Below are 27,067 nucleotides of genomic sequence, written 5' to 3' on the forward strand. Positions count from 1 at the left end.
AATTGTTTCTCCATATGATATGTATTTAAAGTAAATACAAGGAAAAATACAGTATGTATGCCTCTTACTTACTTACTTACTTACTAACTCATGGAGCTGAGCCCTTCTGGAGGAGCTGCCAATTCTGCAGCCAGTCAAGAATTTCCCAGTATTTATGGAAGCCGAAAGTTCATTACCGTGTTCACAAGAGCCCTCCACTGGTCCATATCCCAAGCCAGATCAATCCAATCAATACCATCCCATCCTATCTCTCTAAGATCCATTTTAATATTGTCCACCAACCTACGCCTTGGTCTTCCCAGAGGTCTCTTTCCTTCTGGCTTTCCCATCAATATCCTATACGCATTCCTCGTCTCCCCCATTCGTGCTACATGCACTGCCCACCTCAGCTTCCTTGACTTGATCATTCTAATTATACTTGGATGTATTGCCTCTCCCCTCGTTGGTGTTTCCACCTTCTCGTGGTGAGGGTGTTTGAGTATGCCAAGGACCCTGAGAGCTATACCAGCGGTAGCGCAGCTACTGGCAGGGCCTCCCTTGCTGGACAGGTCAAAGGGTAGGCATCAGACGAAGAGAGACACCGAAAACTGATGCCGGAAGCAGCGTCATCAGCGGCGACTTGAAGCACAGAGAAAATGATGCTCGAGATGGTTCAAGTTCGTATAGCAACAGGCGTGACCAGAGTGGTTTGAACGGCTGTTGTACTGCGATGTGGAAAGCAAATGGAAAAACTACCACATTATCGCTATTCCTGGATAGTCTCTTTCCAAAAACAGAAGATTGCATTAAGTGGAGAAACTGTTTTGGAAGAGGCTGTGGACCTGTCATCTGACAGATTACTGATGAATTAATGTATTGCCTCTAGTTTGTTCAAATGCCTCAGCTGGGGAGTTTATCCGTCAATTAAAATTTTGTGCAATAAATGAATTGAAAGGCTAATCATGGTAAAAAGTAATATTTTTAAACATTATTAACATATTCCAATATTAAGGGTTCTGGCAGCGGTGTATAACACTCGGGAGCGCTGATTTTCAGTGCTTCTTTCCATCCTCAGATATCCTAAGAGACGACAGAGACCATGAAAATGGCTCTGTTTCCGGCCTCACACGAAAGGCCGGGAGGCACCAGCTCGGTTGAACGCGTTATCAGTCACTGGGGTGGTGACTGGGCTGTTTTGATTTAAACAATGCATTGCTGATGGTAGACTATACGGCGTCCAGTAGCAGGATGACAGGCGAAAAATGAATTGAAAAGGATCTGGAACGGAGCGAAGCCTAATCGACTTACCCTTCCGGCATTTGCCTGGATGAACTGAGGAAAACCAAGAACAGTATCAGGATATTCGGTGACCCGGCTGAGAGTCGAACTGAGCATCTCTAGAGTATGAGTTGAAAGCGTTATTGTTAAGGCAAACAGCTCGGTTTCGTGATGCTTATTATGTAACTGACGAATTGTTCCGCATACAGAAGCATATATTTGCGCCATCTTGTTTTATAAAACACATCACAGGTGAACTTTAGATTAAACTTTGAACTTCTGTTCTTATAATGTCTAATACTTTCATCTCTGCCTTGGGGATATGGGCCCCAAATTCAAGTTACAAATCAGAATGGAATGAGTCTCCTTCTCCACTTCACAATTTCTAAAGTGTTTATTTTAACGAGCATTACTGTCAATATGCAATTTATATCAATTATCTGTGACAAATCAGGCCTTTTAATTAGTTCAGTGAACTCCCCTAAATGCAAATATTTCGAAAACTGTAGTTTCTTACATAACACAAAAACTGGTCTGTCATCTGGGCTGTAATACATAAAAATAAACGTCGCAACAAGACGTATTTAAATCTGATTAACATTTAAGGCACTGAATTTGTACCATCTGCTTTAATATAAAAAAACACTGAATTTTTGCCATAGAGTGCCTTCATGAGTTTCATAAGATCCTGAGAAGAAACAGCTATAGCTTCCATAAACAGCATTAACCGACTGGTCTTCGTATTGGAATGTGTTGTGATTCCTGTGACACAGGAACTGAAATTTCAAATATCATGCGGGTAAATTTCAGGCTTCAAATTCACCTGATATGAATCCCTATTTATCCACATTCTCTTCACACTGAATATTTGCATCTCACGTAACAACCTGATGTGGCACTTTCTTAATCTGTAACAGTCTGTAGTACTCCTTGGACGGGGGATCAGCCAGTCTCAGGGACGCTACCTACATGCAGAACAACAAACACACAGAAAAACACACGCAGACATCCATGCCTCGAATTTTCGAGCGGGAGAAGACGGTTCATGCCTTATACCAGTGGTTGGCGATAGCTCAAGCGGTTAGTCGCTGGCTTCCCACGGCGGCGGCCCGGGTCTGATCCCGGGTCTGGTCAAGTGGGATTTGTGGTTGACAAAGTGTCGCTGGGAAGGGCTTTCTCCGAGTACTTCGGTTTCCCCTGCCAATCTTCATTCCACCAATTGCTCCATCATCATAATCACCCGGGGCAGGCCACTATAGACCAATCAGATGCCCCCGTGCTGAGTACACCCAGTTGGACTCCCCCCCCCACATAAGCGACTTTTTTATACTAGTGGTTAACGAGGGGGGGGGAATGCATTATTTCGGAGGGGTCACAGGCAAAAGTCGAAAAAACGAGGGACCATGGAAACTGTTAATTAGGCGAAGAGAATTTTGCTTTTAAATAAGATTATTGATACAAATGCCGTCGTGAATGCAACAATTTATTTTGTTGTAGTTCTTTATCTTTCCTCCTCTACACTACATGTTTCGGCCGTAACTGGCCATCATCAGGTGTATGTACGTAGCTGTCGCACTGCACACGATCCAAAATCTAAAAACACCAGTCTCTCAGTTGTGTTTAAAATCTCGCCAACATACGCTCGTCAATTTGATTCTAGAATTCCAATTTAAAATTCAAAATTTAAATTTTTAAAATCACAGGGATGCCTGCTCTGTATCTACATGTGCTGTAGCAAACGTATTAAAGATGAGCAGCGGCACACACACACACAGGGAGCCTGCACAGAATATACGAGAACGGTGCTGAAAACAATAAATAAATTTTAATTGGAATTCTAAAATCAAATTGACGAACATAGCGAGATTTTAAACATAACTGACAGACTGGTGTTTTTAGATTTTGGATCGTGTGCAGTGNCTCCTCTCATGATTTTTACCGCCACCTTTTCGGTAAATTTCCGGCGCTTTTCAGCTCAATATTCGGAGTGTTTGGAAGAAGGCGTTTTTCTGCGCAAGTTTTATTTTTGTGGCAGTTCCTTACTTTGGAGATAGGTTACAAACTCCAGCTACAGTTTTCCGACAACTAAGCATTATATTTCATAATAACTTGAACTTTCATTACAAATTAATTATTAACTTTTAGTACCATTTGAACACCCTCCCTCTACAAAAGTAAAAGGCTGTGAATTGATTACAGCAGTTTTGTATCTATTTCAAGTACATTGGCTCCTAGTTAGGAGGGAAGTATTGTACAATACTCTGATAGAGTTTGGGGTACTCATGAAACTAGTTAAGCTGATTTAAATGTGTTTAAACGAAACTTATAGTAAAGTCCATGTAGGTAAACATTTGTCTGGTAAATTTCCTATCCAGAATGGTCTAAGACAAGGAGATACTTTATCGCCACTCCTTTTCAACTTTGCTTTAGAATATGCAATTAGGAAGGTCCAGGAAAACCAGGTGGGACTGAAACTGAACGGGACACATCAGCTGTTGGTTTACGCCGATGATGTGAATCTGCTGGGTGATAATGTAGATACCATAAAGAAAAACACACAAACTTTAATTGACGCAAGTAAGGAGGTTGGTCTAGAAGTAAACACAGAGAAAACTAAGTATATGTTGCTGTCTCGTCACCAAAATGCAGGGCAAAATCATGACATAAAGATAGGAAACAGATGTTTTGAAAATGTGGCACAGTTCAGATATTTGGGAACAACGATAACAGATCGAAAACTGATTCAGGAGGAAATTAAGAGGCGATTGAACTCAGGTTATGTGGGTGGACAATATTAGAATGGATCTTAGAGAGATAGGATGGGATGGGATGGATTGGATAGATCTGGCTCAGGATAGGGACCAGTGGAGGGCTCTTATGAACACGGTAATGAACCTCTGGGTTCCATAAAATGCTGGGAAATTCTTGAGTAGCTGCAGAATTGGCGGCTCCTCCAGAAGGGCTCAGCTCCATGAGTAAGTAAGTAAGTAAGATTGGCTCCCAAGTAACTTTTACGAATATTGACTTCCAAAATTTTCCACATCTTTAAAAAACTTAAAAATAGGACGTCAAATTATAAATATTCAAACTGCCAATAATTGTTTGTTCCCATGGACTAGTTTGCTTTGTTTATTATTCAAAGTTATAGGTATATTTTATATAGACATCCATTTCGATAAAGTACATACTTATTATAAATATTACATTTATTATAATTAAACAAAATTAAGGGGGCACAGAAGTGAATGAAATTCAGAAGTGCGCCACGAGCCAAAAACAATTTGTTGAGAACCACTGCCTTGTGCTGCGCGACCACTGCGATTGACTCTGAGTTTTATTACTTTCTCATGGAGCTGAGCCCTTCTGGAGGAGCCGCCAATTCTGCAGCTACTCAAGAATTTCCCAGCATTTTATGGAACCCGAAGGTTCATTACCGTGTTCACAAGAGCCATCCACTGGTCCTTATCCCGAGCCAGATCAATCCAGTCAATACCATCCCATCCTATCTCTCTAAGATCCATTTTAATATTGTCCACCCACCTACGCCTTGGTCTTCCCAATGGTCTCTTTCCTTCTGCTTTCCAACCAATATCCTATACGCATTGCTCGTCTCCCCCTTTCCTGCTACATGCCCTGCCCACCTCATCCTCCTTGACTTGATCATTCTAATTAATCTTGGAGAAGAGTACAAGTTACCTTTACTTTACAAGTTACTTTATCCTGTATCTAAATGTGATTTCCTACTCACAGAGACAGTTTGCTTTTCTTTTACAAACCGAGACCGGGTTTATTTTCTGCAAATAAAGTGGACATTTCTTTTAAAATGAATTACAATGCCAGAAGAAAATGTTTCATAATAAATAAATTCGCAGTCAGTCGGATCTAACAAAACAAAAAAACTCCATGGCCTGTAGTCCGCAAGCGAACTATACTGACCGAGCGACCCAGTCAGATCTAACTCGTTCAATAATTCACCACACCAAAAGTAATAGGGATCCGGGATATCTCAGTCGATATACTCACTGGGCCGTGGGCTGAACGATCAAGGAATCGGTGTTCGATTTCCGGTAGTTGTAAGAAATCTTTCTGAACCCTACAAAGTTCAAATCGACTCTAGAGCCCATCCAGCCTCCTGTGTAAAGGGTTCAGAGACCAGAGCGATCGCGGTGGCGGTGGCGATCAGATATTTCCTGCCGAACTTATAACAGCTTTCAGACAGGCAGCGCTCTTGCGGGCAGCGTTCCGGACAGTGCAGCGTTCTACTCCGCGGTGGCGATCAGATGCAGCTTGTCGAGTTTGACCGCTGCCCGCGTCGCTGTGTGTTAGCATGAACAATGAGTACAACAACAGAGCAACATATGGGAGTAAAATGACATAATATATTATATAATTTGTCGCATCCTGATTACAAAAATATAAAAAAGAAAGATGAAGTCGGAACAAGTGGGCAGATTCACGTTTTCTTACGTTTCTTTCTGAAAAATATATTAATTAATTTACAATTAATTGTAATGTTAATATTTGTAATAACTTCTCAAATTTCTCCAATTGTACACAGTAACATGAATAATTACCTTGCTTACTGCTGCTCCTCGTCATCGACTACCGCTACCAAAAATAAGTGCTAATCGATGCAACGTTTACAAAGTTGTGCTTATGCGATTTTTCAAACTGATGGCTAGCACCGCGTTGTTGGTGTGAGACTTTATCGCCACCGTGACCTCCACCGCCAGCGCGCCCGCCACCGCCACCGTGATCTCTCTGGTGGGTGGAAGCCTTTTTCTTTAAAGCTAGTGGGGTGGGACTAAGTCCCTTGTACTGCGGCCACTTCTGGCCTATTGTACCAGCCCCAGATGATAGGTGAGGATTATTGTGGAGCAATTGGTGGAATGAAGATTGGCAGGGGAAACTGAAGTATTCGGAGAAAACCTGCCCCAGCGCCACTTTGTCCACCACAAACCCCATTTGACCAGACCCAGAATGGACCCCGGGCCGCCGCGGTGAGAAGCCAGCTACTAACCGCTTGAGCTATGGCGCGGCCCTATTGTATAAGCCTTAAAGCGGCCTTAATGACAAGCCTACCACTCACCTTCAACTAGCGTCGAGGCCAAGAATAGGCGTCGCTATACCTCCACTTGTCGATCACAGTGGCCGCTCGGTCTAAGGCATGAACCATCTTCGCCAGCTCGAACACTGGGATCGTGGGTTCGAATTCCACTCGAGTCATGGATGTCTGTGAGCGTTTATTCTGTGTTCGTGCTGTCCCGTGTGCAGGTAGCAACCTTGCGAGGGGCTGATCCCCCGTCCAAGGAGTCCTACCGACTCTGTATAGATTAAGAAACTGAAAGTTGTTTAAGGTCTACAAGGGCTGTAGATAGACAGATAGATAGACCCACTTACCCAGCTTCATAACGTGGTGCTTAATTAAGCACAGAAGCAACTTTTAGCTTTTACTTTGAAGTAATATAATTCTAAATACAACTGAAAGCAGTTGAACCCTAAATTCGTAGGGCTTTGTTCCCATAGTATGCGTCACAGCTTAACTCACTTCACCTTTCATTTTCATTACTGCAATCTGAAACGAAGCGTAAGATCATTCATATAAACACACAATCGAGCAGTGAAACACAAAGATATCAAAGGATACAAAAGTAAATTTAACATTAAAATATCGAAAGATTTCAGCTTCGTTTAGAAATACATTGGTCTGTATTATTAATAATATCGCATGTTTTTACATAAAAAAACGTTGTGTTGAGTGTAAGTCACCTTATAATGTCACTGAAAAATCTGGCACAAGGGTAACGGATCTGATCTATATTTGATAGGTTACCAATTCAACCTTTACCACGGAATATTCTATTACGAAGTTTTTCGTAGTTTAACTCAATTATTATAGTTTTTTCGTTCTTGATTTGTTGCATAAATTAAGTATCTTCTTTTGTTATTTTTTTTCCGTGGTAAATTGTAACTTTTATTTTAGAAAATTACAAGCAGTGGATCTTCTGGGATATAATTTGTGTAGCAGAGCTTGTGTGTTTCGTGCGGGTTTCTCGCTTGGTCTGCTCTTCAACACTGAAGACGAACGCAACACGTTCCTTCGAAACGTGGCTTGACTTTCAACGGACTACACGCCAATACATCCCAGAAGACAGAACTCTCCGTAACCCCCGGTGTGAAACCCTCAAATCCTATACAGGTAGTGAACTTGAAGTATCAACAGATGCCAAATTTGCGCGTGTATTATCAAGCACCAGAGATGTTCGTAGCAGAAGCAGATGGTGTTCTTGAGTAACAAATCTTGTTTTAGAAAGGGTAAACAGTGATGAGAATTGTCATATGGCGCGTGACCCCTGTAAGAAACGTAGGACCTACAAACGGTTGTGAGGGAGCTCCTACCTGCATCTCCATAGAACTTCTACTCTGAAGATGGATGCAGAAGCTTCCCCAGAAACGTTGATGCCAACCAGACTACATGGCGTCACGTCACAAAGAGAGTAGGGTCCATAGTCACAGATGTGAGAACTTCACATTTCCCCGTATATATAAATATATTGCCAATTATGAAAGAATGACGTCCAGATGTTTGTGAGAGATGTGAGTCCTTCTTGCACTGCAGCGCGGTATTGTAGTGAAAGGGAAAGCGTCACACATCCCTCCATCTTTTCACGAAGACTGGGCATGATGAGGCGCTGTTAGTCTCTTCCAGGGTGGGGGGAGGGGTGACATTTCAGCACAACTGTGGAACTGCCAGTCTGAGCTTAATGTTCGAGCTGGTATGGGCTGCAATCCGGATGCTTTCTGAAAGACACGGCACGCATCGCAGTTACCAGCAGCTGCTGAGCTGCTGAGCACACGCGGTTATTATGTTGTTCAGCCATTAACTGAATATAACATGTCCCCCAAGGGCAGGCGTTGCTGAGGCTGGTTCCTACCGGTAACTCAAAACAGTTACAGAAATTGCCCTAGAAGCAAATTAGTCCTGTTTTCCATTCCGGAGAGCAGGCTAGTATAACAGTGGCAACTGAGAGCTTATCGTGCGAACAGGTGGTTCACAATTGTTACATGATGGCAGCACACAGCTGCCTAAGACGCTTTTTCCTCTCCGTGAATGATCACGCTTCTCACATTTATTCAGGATGTAAGCTTTTCGAATCTTAGCTGGAACAGCGACTTTCGTTCCTCACGATTTTCAGTCACTTTAGGCGAACTATGAGATGGTGCTCAAACGCAGGCCATGGCAGCTTCCTTCCAAAACTTATCCAACACAATATTCACTGTGTCCTACTATTCGCTGCTACAGAGTTTAGGCTATTGATATTATTGTTAAACAAGTCTTAAATAAATAAATAATTCAGAAATAGGTGGAAAATCTATGAAAGTTCCTTAATGTCCTATAAAAACCTCAATAAACAGTTTAGTACGAAAATGTCATGAACATAATGAAAAGTAGGCCTCACTCTTTCCGGAAGAAAATGTAAATTCCGTTACAAAATAATTCTTTAAAACTTTATTAAGGAAGAAATTTCACGCACTTGAAAATTGGCATTCCTTACAAAGCTAACTGAGATTTAAATCATAAAATACACTGGTATCACAGAAGGCGTAGGACGACAAACAGAACAGTGAAACCAGAGGCAAGGGATGAGGTCGAAGCAATGACACTGACTCACATGGAAGTAAATCCTATGCTACAAGCTAGAGAAGTGTTTGTAAGATTCAAGTAGTAGAGATGGACTTTTAAAGGAAATGTTAAATGCTTATATTGGATTAAATTAGAATAGACCTCATTAAGAATTAAAATATTCTGATAGTGCTAAACATTCACCCAGTAAATGCAGGAATATGCCAGAACAGAGAAAACGGATAACTCGCTTCAGCAGATTGGACAGTGACACTATCCGGAAACGTTGACATGATCCGTTGAGGGCATACATGCTCTACTAGCCTGTGGCTGGTACAACGCAAATTCAAGGCGTTAATGTATCTTTACTTCCGCTCTAATAATTTACCGAGTTCTGAACGTGGGGCTGGGTCCTAGAGGAGCCAGGAATCCTCATGGACTTGCGATTGGAATGTTGGATGATGAGACGGAAAAGTTTTGGACTCTGTGCTGGTGGACTCCATTCAAATCTTGACTAGGATTTCCTCAATTTGTCTACACAGACTGCAGGTAAGAGACCGCAAGTATGCCAGATCATCTCCTTCCATGACCCTACCTACTCTATATTCATAACTACATTGCTGTCGTTCCACGTTACGTATTTGTTTGTGATTTCATTAATGGCGCTGTAAGTGGGTCAGGCCATGTACAGTCAAATGATAAGGTGATAATGAATTAGAAGGAAGCGGTCCTCGCGTATTCTGAGGTAATGTCTCAGCATGCACTGAGTATTGACATGGGCGGGGGGCAGGAACACTTCGGGTCACCCCAAGCACTCAGACCACCACTGGGTTTATTGTACAACCCCATTTTCACTAGAGTTCTTAAAAACTCCCTGTCCTAAGCACTATGGCCGACATTTGTTTGATTGAGGCCATACCAATATGAGGGCTATTCGGAAAGGAACCTCCGTTTATTTTAGACAACTAATGTAGGAGCGTGGGAGAGCTCGCGCATGTGAGGTAGCATCACATGACTCATTGCCTTGTAAACCATCATATAACTGGTCACCTGGTGCTTGTTCTTGTCTCTACAGCGTGAGTTATGATGTGTACTGTGTTTGATAATCCCGCCAGCTGTGAAATTCGCGCTGTTACCCGCTTTCTTCACGCTACAAATATGAGTGCTGCGGAAATCCACAGTGAATTATGCGCTGTTTGCGCCCAAAAATGATAAGTGAAGGAACTGTTCGATATTGGTGTAGAATGTGCAGATACGAGCGAAGTGATCGGCCGTCTGTAGTGAGTGATGATCTTGCTTAAAGTGTTGAGAAAGACGGCGCTTCACAATTGCAGAAATTTCGTGTGATATTTCGAAAATTCCATGAACAGTTTTATTCGAGTTTATCTTAATTAGGCTATGCTATCACATGTTTTGCTCGAGAAGGGTTCCAAAAATGTTCATGGGTACACGCAAAACGCAGAGAATGGCTTTTGCTTTGACTTCTATAGAGCCGGTACCACAAGGATGGCAACAAATTTCTCAATCGCATCGTAACAGACGATGAAAGGTGGATCTCATTTGTGAATGAAACCAATGAGCAGCAAAAGCAGTGGATGCACACACATTCACCAAACAAGCCGAAAAGGCTTAAACAAACATTTTCTGCTTGTCAGAAAGCTTATGGCGACTGTTTCCTGGGTTAAGGAAGAAGTTCTGTTGGTAAAATTCAAGCAACCAGGGACAGCAACATCAGAAGTGCATTGTGAAGCACTAAAAAATACTTCGTACAATCATTCAGAACAAAAGGCATGGAATGCTGACATCCGGTATAGTGCTCGTCCATGACAATGAGCGTCCGCATGCAGCTCCTCGCATTCGAGCACCGCTAGAGTATTTCAACTTTGAGTTGTTTGACGACCTTCCTTAGAGCCTTAATCACTCCCCTAGCGACTACCACCAGTTTACCTACCTGAAGAACTGGTTTGGATCACAGCACTTCAACAATGACCAGGAGTTGATGGAAGGTGTCGAAACATGGGTGAGTTCACAGGCGGTAGACTTCTTTGACACAGGAATTAAACACTTATTTTCCGATGCGACAAGTGCCTCAATTCCGGCGATGACTACATTGAGAAGTAGCTTAAATAGCTTAAATATATACGTAGTTTTCGTATATAAAAACATTTTTTTCTAATTGTTTGCTCCCTTTTTAGCCCACCGGAGGCTACTTTCCGAATAGCCCTCGTATCTCTGAGATCCACCCAAACAGAGCCAAAGATCTTCATTCTATGCCCAGCCAGAGCTGGCCACTGAAGAAGTATATGGTAGGAGGATTCCGTCTCCTCTCCATATTGCCTACATATGGCGTTATCCGAGAAGCACATAGTACGTATGTAGATACCGTCTCAGGGTACACCATCCAGTTAACAAACCTCTTACTAGTCCGCGCTCTTTCCTAAGGCCACAAGACCAGTAGGTCTCCAGATAGTTTTTCCGAGTCCCCTTCAATGAAGAGCTTCGATTGTCTCGTACCCTCTGTGGTGACCCACTAGTGGAGTGACTCTTCTCCAACAACTCCTTATCTTGATCCTGCGAACCCTTGGTGAGATTAGAATCGCTTCTTCAGGACCCAGAAATTGATTTCTTTATCCGTTCCTAGCCAAGGCATTTGCTCCTCATTACTCTGATTCCACTGTAACCAGGAACCCAGAGGATCATTACATTGTTCTTATCAGGCAAGTTGCAAATTTCCTGTTGAAATTCCCAGACCAGCTTCGGCGTTATCCTTACTGCCTCAATGGCTCGCAAGTCGTCGGCTATCTGGCCAAATATAAATTTACCCTCTTGTATAGCGTCTTTCCACCCACTCCCCCGTACACCTTCGTGGCATAATTGTTGATTAGTTAAGCACAAGAACAACTTTACCTTACCTTACAGTCCCGTGCACAGGCTACAATTGCAAAGATTTCTGTGTGCAACACTGGCATGTACACCAAGTGAGGAAGACAGACACCTGCTATGTCTCACACCCCACACACCTGCCCCAGATCCCCAGCCACTCTGAACCCATCTGCACACCAGATCAAACTGAGCATGGGTTTGGCTCTACCGAGATTCGAATCGGCCACTTCCCGAGTACAAATCAGAAGTCATGATTCAGTTCGCTCGGCCATTTGACGTCACATAACCTCTTAAATTACGTAACAGTAGCATCAACGAGTCGACAAGTAAATGTTGTATTCTTTCCTGTTCGTTTACGTATTTCCAATCCTTTCACTTTAAGGAGAATTCAAACCTGACATAAATTTATGAATTAAAGTTGGTCCTAACGAAACAGAAAACTAATTAAGCTGTTCCGGTTGTCAACGAATGCTTTAGTCAACACACATATAACATAATTGGCCTGCGTTTTTAGAACGTTTAAAATACGAGTTAAAAATTGCAATGTATAAAAACTGGTTACGATGATGCTGACTGGATTCTGCTGACTCATGAAGTAACGGCATTTTCTGTTTCTTACAAGTCTATAGTTTAGAAGATTTCCTATTATTCTTTATATTTCCTTAACTTCTGAAGTAGCATATACTGTATAAAATATATAAATACTATATAAAATATTCACATATAATCTCACACTCACATCTTTCTATAAACGCAATTTCAATTGAAAATTAGAAAAAATGCAGTAGACTGTTCCAACACTAAATTTGACATGACTTTCTTTAGAGAAACATCAGCTGCAGGTATTAAAATGGAAAGAGATTTTGCATAATTACAATTTTTTTTTAACTTTACATGAAAATTATCTTCACAAAAACTGATTTATTAAAAAAATATCATAAATGCTCTGTGTATCTAATGGCTCTAGTATTGTTCTTTGTTCACTCATTCATACACTCCCATGCAAATAGGCTCTTCTGCTGCTGGTATGAAATTCTGTACCTCAGAAGCATATGGTCTGGTACTGATCAACTCTGCTATCTGCTCAGCATTTTATGCTTCTGAGGTAAAGGTGAAAGTTAAAATTGTCTTTATTCTTAACTAATTAAGCATTACGCCATGAAGGCGCATGGAGGAGTGGATGTAAAGATCCATATCTTCTTGATCTCGGCACTAGATGGAGACGAGTGGTCAGCTTCACGCCCATGCCACTTTACCCTCGGGGAAAAAGCCCCTGGTACCCATTAGACGGAAAGTTAAGTGGGCCCAAAAGCTGGTCTGGACGACATGCAGAAGTGAAAATTCTTGTCCCCCACCGGGGTTTGAACTCCGAACCTTGGTTCGTCCAGGCCGTAGCCAGTCGCTATACTGACTACCATAACACGACTCTTATGCTCTGAGGTACAGAATTTAAAATATGAAGACTAACGTCAGAGCATTCATACTAAATTTCATAAAACTCAACCGCTTATTTTAATGTTAATTATATGGGATTTATAAGAACACACAAATAATGAATGTGTGAATGTACGAGGGGTAGGACTTCTCGGCCCTTGCAACGCGTCCTACAGTGGTATATTATGCTTTACACATAAAGTTCTACGCTAAATTAATATAAAAGTTATTTCAAACCATAAGACGGTTCACTTCCATAAGGCATTCTCTTGTTGCTTGCCAGTGTAGTATAAAGAATTACGTTTCTGTCTATTGATGAGCCGTTAATGTAACAGATTAAAAAGTTGTAACACCTCTCCATAAAGAGAAATGTTTGCTTTTAATAAATTACAGAGGTTTTATTAGAATGTATAATTACGTTAAATTAAAGACATAAAAACACTTGAATTTCAGAGACATTATACTTTTGTTATGAATATTAAACCGTTATTAAATGGTTTCGAGATATTGTTGTATACACTTCCATCGACCTGTATGTAAATTGTGTGGTGTGCTGTTTCTGTGTAACTATATCAAGGTTGTGGTTGGTGTAATGCAGTTCGTGTCCTTTATAACAACGGAAATAAAAAATATATGTGCAATGCTATCTCTTCACTGGTAATTTAAGCTAAACAGATGTAAATTTTAATCCTTTTGCCTCAATATGTGATGAAGGAAAACCAAGTATTATCTTACGTACCTCGCCATGTCTATATTATTTAGAATTAAAATATTCCGACTACAAAGTTTGTCTTACAATAAATTGGGTGTGACTGTACTAAGATATGCGGTATATTATCCATCATACAGAATGTTAATTAATGCTATAAAAATATAAATACAAATTTATTTCCTGCATTTGGAACTATATACATATTGCACAGGAGTTCTAGGAAAACCGAATTCTTCAAGGTTTTCACTTGCAAGGCATTTAATATATATTCAAGTTTGCCTAGCTCTTTGTCCACTTGTGTTCTGGATAACCATCTGTATCTTTGCACAGAAGTAAATCATAAATATACCTAAAAAGTAACAGATTTGTGTCTATTCAAGTTTACCAATTACAATGGTACAACCACACCACCTTCTGTTTGCAAACTAGCACGAAAAGCATAAAGACAAACCACTGAGTTACGTCAATTTATTTATGTTCAGAACATTCTCAATTGTTCATCCGCTTTGCGAGTTCAGAGCCATGTACTTAATGATTACAGCTTTCCATTATGATTTATGCTTCTCTCATTAAAATATGTTTCAGACATATGTATCTGTGATGTTATACAAAGACTTTCGGTAGGCAGCACATCTCATCTTACTCCAGATTTCCGTTTCCGCTGCTCTTGGCAGCAGCCTGCCATCAGTGCTTTCTTCTCTTAGGAAGATATTTATCCCACTGTTTAGTTTGATATCGTCTCGATACTGGAAGCGTTGTTAAAGAACAAACCTACCACCTCGCGGTTTAGTGACCAGTAGCACGGCACATACGTAATAATTAAGTAACTCCTAGGGATAAATTCAGCTTGAATAAGGGGTATTTCCAAATTTTTTAGTTGTCATTTACACTAACCGCCTCTGTGGTATAGGGGTCAGCGTTCTTGGCTACAGATCCAGAGGTCCGGGTTCGATTCCCGGCGCTACAAGATTTTTGTCTGAGAAGTAGTTGGTCTGGAACGGGGTCCACTCAGCCTCATGACGATAATTGAGGAGTTATTTCTAGGAAATAGCGGCTACGGTATAGAAAACCGAAATTAACTGCCGTGGGGATTCGTTGCGCTGACCACGGAACACCCTCTATCCGCAAATTTGGCACTAAACTTCGCCAAGCGGCGGTCGCTCTGTCGGTATAGTTCGCTTGCGGACTAAAATCACGGAGTTTGTTTTGGTTTGTTATTTCCACTTACATGCACTATTTCTCCCATCCGTCTCCGCTAATAATTGAGAGTTCTCTGTGTATAACTTGTATGAGAGTCCTTATGCAAATAGAATCATATACCGAAGAGTGTGTATCACCTTCTTCCTGGAACATTTTGTTCACATATATAATTGTTATCGAGAGTGAAAGTGGCTTTCCGGGACTAAGTAGACGCTCATGCATCGGCTGAAAAGCCGGTGAATGGTGAACACATATTGTAATGGGAATTGTTACAACTAGCTGCATCAGTGTTGAAGGTTCTTCTCTTTCTGCAGCGTTCTCTGTCCGTCTTCGTCGTCGTAGTTTATTTCCCTGTTTTATCCCGTTTTATTTATTATCTATTGATATTATTTATTCATTAGCATTTCTTCCTGGGCTTCCCGCAGTTCTCCCACACGGGTCAGCCATTTATACTCATCCTAAAAAACGTATTTCTTGGCCCGCCCGAGAACACGCCTATTTCGTCCAAACTCATGACATGCACAATTACATCGTCACTAAAACGTTACTAGACTTTATTTGCAACTTATTTCCGGTAGCCATGCGCTGGTGGGAAATTCAAACATGCCTGGTTAATAGCTCTCTATATTGCAGAGGGTATGTTCGGCTGACCACTCACCTCCAGTCATAGCCGAGGTCAAGCAAATGTGGGTCCATATATCCACTTGCCCATACGCCTTCATGGCCTAGTGCTTAATTAGTTAAGCACAAGGGACAACTTTAACTTTTTATTGCAAAATTTTTAGAAGAATCTTACTCTTGTTTTTCTCAGAAATCATATTTTTTAATGCCAAGTTTAGCTTTATTTTGCAAAACTGGTTCGCTCCTACTTCTTTGACAATCTTGCTTGGTCAAGGTACACCAATTTCTGTAAATCAATATTTTTTTTTCCTGAAAACATCAATACAAGAGGTGCTTAATTTTTTGTCAACAGCTCCAGATGGCATATTATTTCCCAATGACATTCTTCGAAAACCATGGTTACTAGCATCTATTCGCTAATTGTCAACTCCCTTTGTTACCTGGGAGTCAGATACGTTGAGCTCACTTGTTCCCTTGCTCAGATGTTACTGTTTAATGAAAACAATAATAAGAACAGTCGGTCACATTGAATATCACACTCCCCTCCAGCCCTTCCCTGGTCCCAAAACATGTTTCCGTTTAGAGTGCAACCATTCGTCCACTGTGAAGAAATGAGAAATAATAGACGTAATAATAATAATAATAATAATAATAATAACAATAACAACAACAACAATCTTTGCGCGATGCAGTCCATGATGAACCTTGACCTCTGTATTTTTTTCTCCTTTGGCTCTACAGCCCCAATTTTGGGCCTTGGCAGGTGATCAGCTCGTCGCAAGGCCACTATCTGTATGCACATATACATACAAACACTAAACATCCATGCCCCGAGTGGGATTCGAACCCACAGTCCCAGCTTGCGAGCGAAGACAGTGCATCCCTTCGACCGTGAGGTAATTGTGATCAGCGATAGATGAGTGACCTTTACAAATATATATTTTTTTATTGCTAGTGGGGTGGGACTAAGTCCCTTGTACTGCGGACGCTTCTGGCCTATTGTACCAGCCCCAGATTGTGGAGCAATTGGTGGAATGAAGATTGTCAGGGGAAACCTAAGTACTCGGAGAAAACCTGCCCCAGCGCCACTTTGTCCACCACATATCCCACTTGACCAGACCCGGGATCGAACCCGGGACGCCGCGGTGGGAAGCCAGCGACTAATCGCTTGAGCTGTGGAGCGGACTTTACAAATATAAACAGAATACAGAGATGTTATAAAGAGAGGATTACCAAGAATCACACTTATTCATACCAAAAACAGGATTTAAATGGCACTAATTCTGTTAAGCATTAATAACAGAAAACCCTACTGCTGTTGCTTTCGTCATACTACAGCATTTACTAAGAGGAAGGAGGCATCTTCTTTGGTACAACTACAATATTACAACATGTGGAAAACACATCCATAATTAATGTAGTACTCCAATGAATGATGAACTTCTGTACTCTTTGGCTGGAAATACGTAAGTTGATTAATGTTAGTTCCACGGAAACTGTCTAGTTCTTCATTAACCATTCGTGGCTGGGGGATGTTTAACAAAGAACAAACTATTATACTTTACCTTCTTGTTCTCTACCTTTCGCCTGCAGACCTGTAAATAATACTGTTATAAAAATCATTATGAGGGATTACAAAATATTACTTTTCATTTCTCATAGTAAAGATATTAATATTATTATTACCATTGTAATGTTTATACATGACACATTTTTATGTTCTCTTACCTACTGTAACAACACAATATCCATTACAGAAATGATAAAATTAAAAAAAATCTCCGTGGTTTTAGCCCCCAAGGGAACTATACCGACAGAGCGATCGCCGCTTGTCGGCGAAGTTAGTGCCAACTTTAACGGATAGAGGGTGTCGCGTGGTCAGCGCAACGAATCCCCACGGCCGCATATTTCGATTTTCTAGACCGGTGCCGCTATTTCCTTGAAATAGTTCCGGAATCGAACCTGGGACCTCTGTAGGATCTGTAGCCATGAACTCTGACTACTAGACCAAAGAGGCGCCTGAGCGTTATATAATGTACAGATAGATAGGTAGACAGACAAGTAAATAGATGTGTGACATCTCTCAGATTAATGAGCGTCGTTTAACGTGGGATATTTGTTACTGCATAGCCTGTTGTTTCAAATGGCATTAGCTTCTCAAAAAAAGAAAAAGTCTTTGGAAACGGGTACCCCATTTCCAGCCATTACTGTTGTCTTGCTGACCACTGTGGTCATCTAATTACAGGTATGTCCTGCACTTTAATGGATGGCCTCATGAGGTTAATTTACAGACACAATGTGATGCAAATAAAGTGATTTAATTAAAGAGTTCTAAAAATTAAAAATTGAAGTTTTAGTTTTAAAACTTATAGTCTAAGTGGCACGGAAGACGGAAACGAACACATGGAAAGTTATAGACACAAGTTAAATATTTTTTTCAAAACAATTTTTTGGAATCTATCCATTGTCTGAGACCATTAAAACCACTGTGTTTTGGAAATTTGTTCTATATCTGCCTTCTGGTGAGCAGGATATGATAACAAATCTACAATGATGAGCAGCTTGGCAAAGCAACTCTCAAGCCATAGAGCAGCTTTACCCAGCGGCCCAGTGAAGTAGGGCCTCTTTCATATCCTGGTCATAAGAGGATGGAAACAATTTCTGGAACACAGGGGTTTTAATAAATTCAGATGATGGATATAAAGTTCAAAATTATAAGTTTAAGGTCTTTCATTCTGGTCCGTCACACTAACCAATTAACAATCAAGTTCCTTCCGTCAAATGTGACACTTTTTTTAAGTTTTCCACCTCGTCACCACCTGCCTTACATGTTTCGGCTCACCACGGAGCCATCACCAGAGGCATTTATAGTAGAAAAAGAAATCACCAACACACAAAACTTCACTTTGTCCAAGATAGCCACGTTCCAGTTAATTAAAATAATTACAAATGGTTAAAATTACCCAGAATGTCGGTTCACTAAAAGTTTTTCATACACCACAGTAGCTTCCTTATTTGGTTCGTCATTAATTCTGTAAAATTATGTTTCGTTATTTGAAGTAAGAATTCTTAAAATCCCTAGAATTCTTTCCCGCTTGGCCCAATCTTTTTGCTTCGGGATGTTGTTGACGTGTGTTGTCTGTAAATAAAAATTGTGGTTTTATTTAGATTGTATTATATAAGTTTTTATGTGTATATGCTTTGTATATGTAAGGCAGGTGGTGACGAGGTGGAAAACTTAAAAAAAGTGTCACATTTGACGGAAGGAACTTGATTGTTAATTCAAAATTATAGTTTTAACAATTTGTCAAAAAGCTTTAAACTAAGTTAAACCCATTCAAATACTGATAACCTGTTTCCCAAATATTCATTTCAATCTTTTCTCTCACTCCCAAACATTTCCCAGGTACTCACTCCTTAAGCGATCTAATTAAGATCTCTATCCATCTTTCATTTCATCTATTCAAGCTATGTGACCGTTCATAACAAGTGCCACAGTTTTATTACCCTAACAAAGGCGCATGAGCTTTATAAACCATGATATTAGTAAAGTGATAGAAACAGTCTTATTTTTTTGGATTTAATGTTCTTGTTGTGTCGAATATTAAGATTATGGTATACTTTGATATAACAACCAAGGCCAGTAGGTACCTCCAAAACTCTTGTACATATCCAACGAAGTCCAAGGCATCACATATCAGAATATCATAAACGCAAGCTCCATTTCTGCCTCAGGAGGGGACAATTGGACATGACTTGGTGGTGAAGCCAGTGCCGGCCAGTGTGCAGCAGCACCTAGACAAGCAGCCACTTCACTCAGAACATGGCGATGATGAGATGTTCCTGGATGAAGATGGGGAGCACATACAGGAGGATGTCGTTGTTGACTCAGGCTTTCCACTCAGGAGGATACGAAGTACAAAGCCACAGCAGCATATAGTCTACAGGCGGAGTAGTGCCCACAATGAAGAACTGGAATCCAGTGACTACGGTAGTGTCCCTAAAAGCAATACTAATATATTTTAAATCTAGATTCTAAATACTGTTCAAAGCAGCATGAAACTGAGTAGAGTCCCAGGCACCCATTAACATAGACAAGTGGTTCAATTTCAGATACTGAAGTTAATTATGACCTGAAGACAAACAGCACAAAATATATATGGCAAGTTATCTTCATAGTCAATACAGAATCATTAAACACCCATCAGGTGGATGAACAAGAAAATCCACTTCTGAGGACACTGCCTCCCATTTGCCAGCTTTTAATCCCATTTTCTTTCATCCTATCCCTACATACCTTTCCTAGTGCTCCAACATGACTTTTTCTTCTACCCCAAAGATGCAAGCAGCAGGCTCCTCCGAAATGTGGATACTTTCTTACCGTGCTATGCAATATTATATCCCAAAGACCGTGATCTTCATATTCACTGTTCTGAGAGCCTTATATTTCACAAGAAGTCCCCGGTTTATGAATTGGTTATTATCGAAAGGTTTTGTTCAGAATTCAGTCTCAATTTCTAAAGACACTAAAGTTTAAATTATATTCAGGTTCCAAAGTAAGCCCACAATGACCTTTCTATTTCATGCCAAAGCTGTAAAGAAACAAAGGAGGAAAACAATCAAACTGAACAATAATATTTCATTATTATTTTCTTGGTACTGTCTGGATCATACTATTTAAAGTGGTATTTCTTTAGGAAGAAAATAATGTAGATGCTTTTCTGCAAGTTCACAAGAGCAAACACTGGTTCGTGTACAAAACTAGTGTTTGTATGATCAGATTGTTGCTTGCTCCAAAGCTGGGGATGTTTGTAAATTGGACTTTTCAAATGGGGGCCATCCTCTAATTTAAATTTATCATATCTGGACAGACAAGACAAATATTATTTTTGTAGTTAACATGATTAGATATTAGTATTTTGGGTTTGCAGAAATAAATTTTAAACAAAGCTTGCTTGACTGTAATGCAAAGAGAATATTTATTTGACCTCCGATTATAACCAATACAATTGTTCAGTGTCCTGCAACTTCTAAAATGAAATACATCAGTCTGTGATCCTGTGTAACATTTCGTAAGATTTTTTTTTTTATTTTGCGATGAGGAGGAGTTAGCCTCTCAACCTGCTACAGAATTGGGGGACTGCTCCTTGTCTGCTGTCCATGACTGCTTATTCAGTATGTTCATAGCAACCTTCTATGCCTGAAGGTAGTCTCCTCCAGCTACAACCAAAAACATATACTGCTGTGACAACAACAGAACCACCAACATCGAGAATAGCCCCCTCTACATCCCAAATAAATTGGATAATTACTTGCTACCTTGATTCAAACATTAGCAATCGCTGTGTCTGTCTTCAGTAATAATTATTACACAAACAGAATTATTATTATTATTATTATTATTATTATTATTTTGCATATTTGGTGTTAAATGGTAACATAAAAAGTTAATTTTTGCTTCTTTCTTCTTTCAGCATTCATGGAACCAGATCATGTAGCCAAGAAATTCCGTCTTAAAAGATCAATAAGTAAACGAGAAGCTCCATACGTCATCTACCCAGAAATTTTAGTCATTGTGGACTATGATGGATACAGGTAAACATATATTTACATGATTCTAATACTCTGCTTATAATGATAACAAAATACAGACTGAAAGCTATAATGCTATAGATTTATAATAATGTATTCTCACTATCAGAGTCCAGGTTTACTACATATTATATACCACAATATATACGATAAATGATATGAACTCTGTCCCAAGTGCGAACAATATATTGTATGTCCTTGATCTTGCGCTCCTTTACACTATATGTTTCGGCCTCAAACGGCCATCATCAGGTGTATACACTCACGTTGCTGTTACACTGCACTTAGTTTAAAATTTAACATTTAAAAACACATTGTTCCTTTTGTTGTTATTATCAACATCTACTTTGTTGATATCTGTCTGGTTTATAGATTAATTTTGTTACACACGTTAGCACTTATAAAATCTTTAGTTCTAATTTTAAAATCCTTTAAAATTTTAAATTTAAAATTGTCAGGGTTACTCGTCCTATGTCTATAGTGCTGCAGCGGCTAGTTCTTGTTTCCAGCACTGCACAGGTGTTACTTTGTGTAGTCTCCCTGTGTGCATGCCACTGCTATTCTTTACTACGTAGTAGTAAAACTGATAAAGAATGCATCTCCATGTATTTCATGAACACAGAACACATACAACTGTTCACAGCCCTTTCACAGCTCTGAAGGAACAGAATTCTCCTCTTGGGACCTAAGTAGCAAGAGGTGCAATCCTTCGAATCCACCTATAAGCACTGATACTGTAGACACTACCTGACAGATTATAAGAGATAGTGTGTACAGCACATCACTGGCAGTTTTAGTCTGCAATGCCGTGGTTCTGAATATAGAGCTATTAATACTCATGGAAAGTGAAGAAATGACACTATGGCAGATGCACTGCATGTTTCAATCTGTTGACTGTAACTGATGAATCAGGCAGCGCCATAACTCAAGCAGTTAGTCGCTGGCTTCCCACCGTGGCAGCCCGGGTTCGCTTCCGGGTCTGGTCAAGTGAGATTTGTGGTGGACAAAGTGGCGCTGGGGTGGGTTTTCTCTGAGTACTACGGTTTCCCCTGCCAATCTTCATTCCACCAATTGCTCCACAATCACCTTCACCTATCAGCTGGGGCTGGTACAACAGGCCAGAAGTGGCTGCAGTACAAGGGACTTAGTTCCATCCCACTAACATTAAAAAAAACTGATGAAGCACTGCAATTTAATGCGCTAAATTTATGTGGTGATATACGAGTATTACACATATACCTAATAGTAACACAAACAGAATGTTTTGCTGCCCATTTGTTTTATATTTAATAAGGGTTTCAGCACAGTGTAAAGAGGATTGTATTCTTGTTATGAAGATCTCATGAAACTCTAAAAGTGGAAAGCGTAGTTCTTGCTTATTAAAGATATGGGAACACTCCTTTGGATATGTGATTTGTTCTATAGGATTGTTATTTGGGAACCTTATGTGTAAAACAGATATCCTTATAATCATTATACGGTAAATTTGCAAGGTCTGTCCCTTAAAATGGACTGCACCAACCATGTGATTTTAATATTGATCTGTAATATAAACAGTCATGAATGTTGAGAAAGGTTCGCAGTTATTTTAGTGCAGGGACTCAAGTAACTGAAATAAGACATTCCTTTCATGGCATGATATTGTCCCAGTATCACTGCTGATTCTAAAACTGAAAATATTAATTTACAGACTACATGGAGGAGATAATGTACAAATCAAGAGATATTTTGTCTCATTTTGGAATGGAGTTGACCTGAGGTACAAATTACTGAAAGGTCCAAAAATTCGCATCAGTATAGCAGGAATTATTATTTCACGGGTATGTATCACTGTTCTTACTGAAGTGTCTCTACAAGGTGGTATGGAATTTCTTAGAAACTGCTCTTACTGATAAATACATGTACAGGGCCGTGATGCAACACCATACCTGGAGCGGAATCGAGTGGGACGAGATGCTATTGATTCAGCAGCAGCTCTCACCGACATGGGGAAGTACCTGTTCCGAGAGAGGAGGCTTCCTGTTTACGACATTGCTGTGGCTGTCACTAAGTAAGATCTGTTGTTAAATCATCACCATCATAATCTCTTCACAGGTATACTTTCAGGAGATCAGAAGATCTTACTAAAGCAGTAGAGTATACAAGACCCAAACAACCAGGTGATGTATAAAACTTACATTCTTTGACACAGTAATACACGTATATGCAATTACCTGTACTGTATTAATTTTTATCAAACATTGTGCAGGTTAGTTTAAATTTGGTAAGTATTGGTATTAATTTAGAAATTCAGAAAGACTGGCAAGGTGACTATAGAAGCAATTGCACTTCTACATTCCCTAAATAATAAAGACATTTAAAAGATAAGAGACAGAGTTGTATTTTTCCAGACACTTATTTGACAACTAACTGCTCCTTTAAGTATATACATTTCTTTTACAACACAGCGGTTGAATGGTTGTCTAATATTATTTTGCTACTACTTATGAGTACAAGGCAGTATGAAAGTGTCATGTTGTAAGAATTTGTGCTATATTATGTTTCATATCCATTGTGTTATAATATGAATGTGTGAATGATGTCTGATAAGCACGAATGCTGTTACCTAGCGCTTTGTATGGAGTCTTTGTACACAGTGAATGATATGTATTCGTACATGTAATGGGGAGATCAGTGTCCATGTTTCAGTTTCGAAACTATGAAGTGAATTTCCATGAAATTCAGTAATCATTCTGCACCAAAATTTATCACATGAACTGAATTTTTTGTTCACGTTTGTTCAGCATAATCTCCTATTACATGGGGCTCATACTGAACATTATCGTTACCGGTATTTTAAAGACTGGTTCGTGTACGGTACAAGAGGTACACAACATAAACTATACATATTATTAAAATAAAAAACGAGCATTATTCTATGTTTATATTCGATGCAATACCTAGTCAGATTTCATTCTGCCTAACTACCTTAAAACAGTGGATTTCTGTGTGCATCAAGACCCATGAAGCGTGCTGAACTGCAGAGAACGTTTCTGGAAGAACTACAAATTGGTGTACATCTTTCCACAATTGTATCTAGAAAGTAAGGTGTTAATCCTCAGATGTGATAAGGAATGGTACAGTAATTTCTTCAAGATTTTCGGTAAAAAGAAATACACTTTTTGAATATCAGAAAAGGAATTTGAGATGCAAATTTCACAAGCACATCCACACAATGAATGAGCAATTTCTTAATGCTCTGGCAACAGAGAGAATTTTAGTATTTTTATGGAAAGATAGCCAGTTAAATTTATCGCTGTGTTCCACCATAAGACAAAACTACATAAATCAACACTGCAACATAGAGAAGCTCCTTCAGTTACAAATGACTATGCGAAAGAGAGTGCTTTATTATTTTTATTGTAATGCAATATCTGACTGAGAGAGATGAAATGCCATTAAAAATTGTGTGTTAGGAAACTAGAACCAAAACTTTCTCACATCTATGCCACAAAGGTTGCCTGATAAAACTTATAGGTGATCTATATTTAATAACAATTTGACTAAGACCTCATTAAGAAAACCAAATTATTTAAAATAATGAAATAGCAACAGATTTCATATTTCAGTGCAACACTCCAATAGCTCAGTCATTACAGTGACTGTGTAATGAATAAGATTTGATTTCTGGCAGGGACACTGGGATATTTTTCATCACCATGCTCAAAACAGCTCTGAAATTCACCGAGCCTCTTATTCAGTGGGTACTGGGAAAGATTTCTGTTGGAGGCAGAGTTAGATGGAGCGTGAAGCTGTCCACTTGCACCTAGAACATGGGCTATGAGTGTGAAGGGATTTATCTCCATGCTTACTATGTGGCTTCATGATGGGATGACTTTACTTGTGCTCGAATTTATGATGTCTGAGTTTAACTTTTTTCAGTAATAACACCTTGCCACTGCTCATTCCTAGATCTCTGTAACTATTTCTGTGCTGCTACTTAATACCACTGTGAAAGGTATTTCATTATTTTAGTAATAAATGTAAATTTATTGAAATGTAGTTGTTACTTTATATTATTCCACAATATTAAAAATCGTTCTATAAGTAACACAATACCACTTGATTTTCAGCAAATTATGTAGTACTTAATTTGTTATGGAATAAGTTATTCAATGTCTGGATAAAAGAGATACAGGTATATGTGACCTTTCAGAGGACAGCTCTTACTTTCACTTGACCTGCCGACAAGACTTAGCTTTAAGGAACAGGCTACAGATACTGCAGAACTTTTCCTTCTGCCTGAAAACAGATGCAGAGTCAGCCTCTGTGATATTGTGTAGGTGTTTTTATCCAGACAATGGACAGCATCCATGGAAAATTCTCCCATGATGATACTATATTAATATCACAAATTTTTAGAAATGTGCTCAGTCAGCATGTTTTACATGTGATTTGTCTGGATGAAATATTTGAATCACATTCATAATATCTCTTCTTCTACAGAGAAGAGAAATCGTGGTAAAATTTTTGCAGTATTATATTACCATAATTTTTGTTATACACATTTAAACAGAAGTGAGAGTAATTTAATACTGCAAAACAAGTTTAAAGTTTCACCAAAAAATATTGCATTTCAGGACATTAAACCGCAACATTAACACATTTAGTTTCAGAAAACATAAGAAATGAGTTTGCATTTTAACAATACTTACACACACAATTCTAAATACTATACATACTTCTTTTTGTAGGGTCTGAATTACAGTAAAGTTTGCTTGCTGTTTAGGTATGACATGTGTCGACGTAGAAAAGGCGGCCGTTGTACCAAGGGAACGGCCGGTATGTGCAGTCATGATCATCTGTGAAGCTTATGTACATAGTTGCCCAAATGTATAAAATCCATCTCCCATTACTTACAGGAGAATTCGCGGTGGTGATGGGAAATTAATATTACATGTACATCATGGTTGTGGCTAGTAATAGTGTTGATTATGCTCATAATCATGTATCATTAGCTGGAGTCAGCCTTACAACACCAGAAGAGGCTCATATAATCAATATAACTGTAGTTAGTAGAAAGATATATTGCTTGCAATCTGGTATACACACAGCGAATTTTGTCTAATTTTCTAGATTTTATAATAATATATAATTAAGTTCATTCATCAGTGTTGAGCAGAACTGAGAAGAGTCTTTACTGATGCAGTATAATTTGTCTTCTGAGTACTGGAGTGTACTATGTCCAACATTAAGTTTTGGGAAACTGGGTTTGAAGTTGCAGTTTAAATGTGACTTAGAACAAAACAACATTCTGAAATCTTACACTTGCAAGTAAGGTAATTTTTTGAAGTATTTGGAGATAATACAACACAGTACAGAGAATCAAAAAAGTGCATCTCATTTTCAAACAGAAGTGGAGCTATAATGCTGTAGTACTCCTCCAAGGGAACCTCAGATCATGCAATTAAGAAATAGAGGAAAATATCCTATTTCATTTATTTTCATAATAAACCAAAGAATTTAACTAAATTTAACCTATATGAAATACTACTGACACCTTAATCGAAGGGAGCATTTGGGATCTGCTGCTAAATGAATTCTGTAGCCTTTTTTATTGTATTTGTTTAATAAGGAAAATGTGGAAAAATTTACAAGGCAGGTATGAGTATGAGGGGTGAGCCATAAAACTGCACCTAGCACTGCGACCTTCAATGGTCTATTGTGCTTAATCTCTCTTAATTAATGTTATATTATCACAGGTC

General features: G+C 39.4%; 1 protein-coding gene across 6 annotated transcripts in view; it reads left to right on the forward strand.

The window, feature by feature from the left end:
• LOC111873238 (A disintegrin and metalloproteinase with thrombospondin motifs 16) overlaps positions 1-27,067 on the forward strand; it is a 512,595-nt gene that overhangs the window by 455,600 nt on the left and 29,928 nt on the right. For 5 of the 6 annotated variants that reach the window (XM_033755019.1, XM_023867781.2, XM_023867782.2 and 2 more), the window contains exons 6-9: positions 19,467-19,722; positions 21,206-21,326; positions 23,014-23,143; positions 23,231-23,373. In XM_033755019.1, coding sequence (XP_033610910.1) covers positions 19,467-19,722; positions 21,206-21,326; positions 23,014-23,143; positions 23,231-23,373 — 650 coding nt within the window. Of the gene's footprint in view, positions 1-19,466; positions 19,723-21,205; positions 21,327-23,013; positions 23,144-23,230; positions 23,374-26,091; positions 26,145-27,067 lie in introns of all 6 variants that reach the window. The other variant, XM_023867783.2, reaches the window with a different exon arrangement.

The sequence above is a fragment of the Cryptotermes secundus genome, unplaced genomic scaffold, assembly GCF_002891405.2.
Source record: "Cryptotermes secundus unplaced genomic scaffold, Csec_1.0 scaffold21, whole genome shotgun sequence".
Lineage (NCBI taxonomy): Eukaryota > Metazoa > Arthropoda > Insecta > Blattodea > Kalotermitidae > Cryptotermes > Cryptotermes secundus.